This window comes from Pyxicephalus adspersus, chromosome 1, assembly GCF_032062135.1.
Source record: "Pyxicephalus adspersus chromosome 1, UCB_Pads_2.0, whole genome shotgun sequence".
NCBI classification, from domain to species: domain Eukaryota; kingdom Metazoa; phylum Chordata; class Amphibia; order Anura; family Pyxicephalidae; genus Pyxicephalus; species Pyxicephalus adspersus.
This window is the reverse complement of record NC_092858.1, coordinates 54,623,750-54,626,285: the sequence shown is the minus strand read 5'-3', so window position 1 is coordinate 54,626,285 and position 2,536 is coordinate 54,623,750. Positions and strand designations below refer to the sequence as shown.

The 2,536-nt window shown below is 34.5% G+C and overlaps 1 protein-coding gene across 1 annotated transcript in view; it reads left to right on the top strand.

The window, feature by feature from the left end:
* DIS3 (DIS3 homolog, exosome endoribonuclease and 3'-5' exoribonuclease) overlaps nucleotides 1-2,536 on the top strand; it is a gene marked incomplete in the record, with an annotated part of 25,544 nt that overhangs the window by 5,567 nt on the left and 17,441 nt on the right. The window contains 4 exon segments of the mRNA XM_072400211.1: nucleotides 1-90; nucleotides 1,060-1,133; nucleotides 1,491-1,658; nucleotides 1,876-2,037. Of these exon segments, the coding sequence (XP_072256312.1) occupies nucleotides 1-90; nucleotides 1,060-1,133; nucleotides 1,491-1,658; nucleotides 1,876-2,037 (494 nt within the window).

The following is a 2,536-nucleotide window of genomic DNA, read 5'->3' as shown; positions in this document are numbered from 1 at the left end:
CAAAAACCGAACACCTCAAAGTGCTTCTGATAACAAACGATCGAAGAAATAAGGAGAAAGCAGTGGAAGAAGGAATTGAAGCATACACCTGTAAGTATTACATTATGTGACTCTTGTATACTTGTGCTTTTCACTTTCTTTTATGGGTAGTTTGACTATTTCAATGATTATTATATTGCATGCATTTAGGTAAGCAATGAACTATGTCTCTACAATATGCAAAATGCACGTGTTTGAAGATAGAAAAGTAAGTGTAAGTAAGATTTTAGTTCCACTGTCTACCACTTGTGGGAGAAAATAAATAATCCAAAAGGGTATTTGTTTATTGTTCTTACTACTTATCATGCCCAACCTGAATAGTCTTGAACCAGCTTTTCTCTCATAATGCAATTGAATCTTCAGCTTTTTTATTAGTACTGTCATCAGAAGGTAGTAGGGGGCCTGGGCACAGGTACATATTTCAGGTCAGCGGTTCCTTCATAATAAATGGTTTTTCAATAAAATTTTTAAAGCTTCTTAGAAAATAACCACTTTCTGCCAGCACCGACAGGTTAAAAAATAAGGCCAAAAAGACATTTATATAAGACTGTTGGCTACTTGTAGTTGTCTTGAGCAGTGCACAGGGATAGGAAGCTGCTTTTTTATAGATAATGAAGGGATAAAGGAATTGCTGTTTGTGTCCCTTTAGTGAGATCCACCACAATTGCTGTGGCACTGCACAAATCACCAGTGGTGATACTTGACACTTTTTCTAACACTTCTCGCACTACTATATAAGCTACAATTAATGTGATCCATTCCTCTATTGTAGACAGGGACATAGATTTTATGTCAGACGGAAGTTTTTCTCTAAAAACTCAGTTATTTATGCAACTTTGTCAAGTGTAAATACAGTTTTATCCTTGAGTACATTACATTTTACTGAGTAAAAAGGTGAATGATTACAGAAAATTCCTTATTTCTTTCGAATATTCAATTAAAATGATTGCCAGGTTATCACACACTTCATCTTACTCACTATGGTTTTACAGAATATTAAGCTTTCATTCTTCTTTTTAGGTGAAGAATATATAAAAAGTTTGTTTTCTAATCCTGAACTTGTTGATCGTCTTGCAAATATTTCTGATGAGCAGGTAAAATCCACATATCCTTTTGTTTTTGGCACATGGCTTTTAATCTCCTTTACAATTAAGTACATTGGTGTTTTTTCTGACAAACATTTTTTTTTTTTAGGTATTATTTGTTAAGTAGTCTACAGCTTTGTTTTTTAAGTTGGATTTTTATTTTGCTTTTTTTATGTGTCAATAATTGGTTGCATGTTAATATATTCAAGTGATAGTAAACATGTCCGTTTTAAAAGACTTTAGTAATGCTTTGTCATATGATAACTTTGGTATAATAATGCAGCTCAGATAGTAGAAGTTCCAATATTTTTTTTTTTTATTCAAATCCTTTTATGCTTTTAAAGCATCCTTTTTCTTTTTCCCTAGAATGAGGTGGAAAGTGGGAAATTGATCTTTTTAGAACATCTGCCCTTATCTAAGCTACAACAAGGGATAAAATCTGGAATTTACCTGCAAGGGACATTCAGAGCAAGTCGGGACAACTTCTTAGAAGGAACCGTGTGGGTCCATGGAGATTCTTCAGAGAACAAAGAGGTAACCACTTTCATGCCCTCTTTTTTTCAAATTAAAAGGAAACACAAATGGTGGTGAGGGTGGGCGGTCTTCCAAAGGGGAATCTTGTCCCAGACATAACTAAGAGGGGTTTTATGCCTAACTGGAAGATTGCCTATAACTTCATGTGGCCCCTCTAGGCCAGGCAGTGAAAGGAATGTGCAATCCCAATAAACATGATTTTTACAAATATTTGCAGATAATCTTACAAGGGTTGCGAAACCTAAATAGAGCAATGCATGAAGATATTGTTGCTGTACAACTTCTGGAAAGGGAGAATTGGGTGGCTCCATCCTCTGTGGTCCTTCAAGATGAAGATGAAAGTGAAGATATTGAAACCATTGAGGAAAAAGAAAAAATGGTAAACAATTTAAACTATGTTATGTACAATACTACAAAAATAAGTAAGAAATATTCGTAAGTTACCTTTCCATTTTGGGACTAGAGGAAGCAGCCTATTTAAATTTTTGTTTACCAGTAACACATACTGTGAACCTAATATATAGATAGGATTTTTTCTCAGTCATTATTTTTGTTGATAGGTCACTAAATGCAAAAAAAACATTTCATGTCCTACATATTTCATTTTTTTTTTTTTCAAACATGAAGTAAAATATTCTTCCCAACTGCTTATTCTGTGTTTCGAAAGCCACATGCTAGCTTCAGGATAGCTTAGATTTATCATTTTAATTTTTCTGCAAGTGAACTCTCTACCCTTAAAGTGGAAAAAAAAAACAAATATTGCTAGCGGGCAACTTTTAATTTAGAAGGGACCTCAGAAGGGCAGATAAGCCCAAACATGGGGGAGGTGGCAGTATGTGCAGAGAGTGCGTACATAAAATTGGGTGGCTTTACCTCCA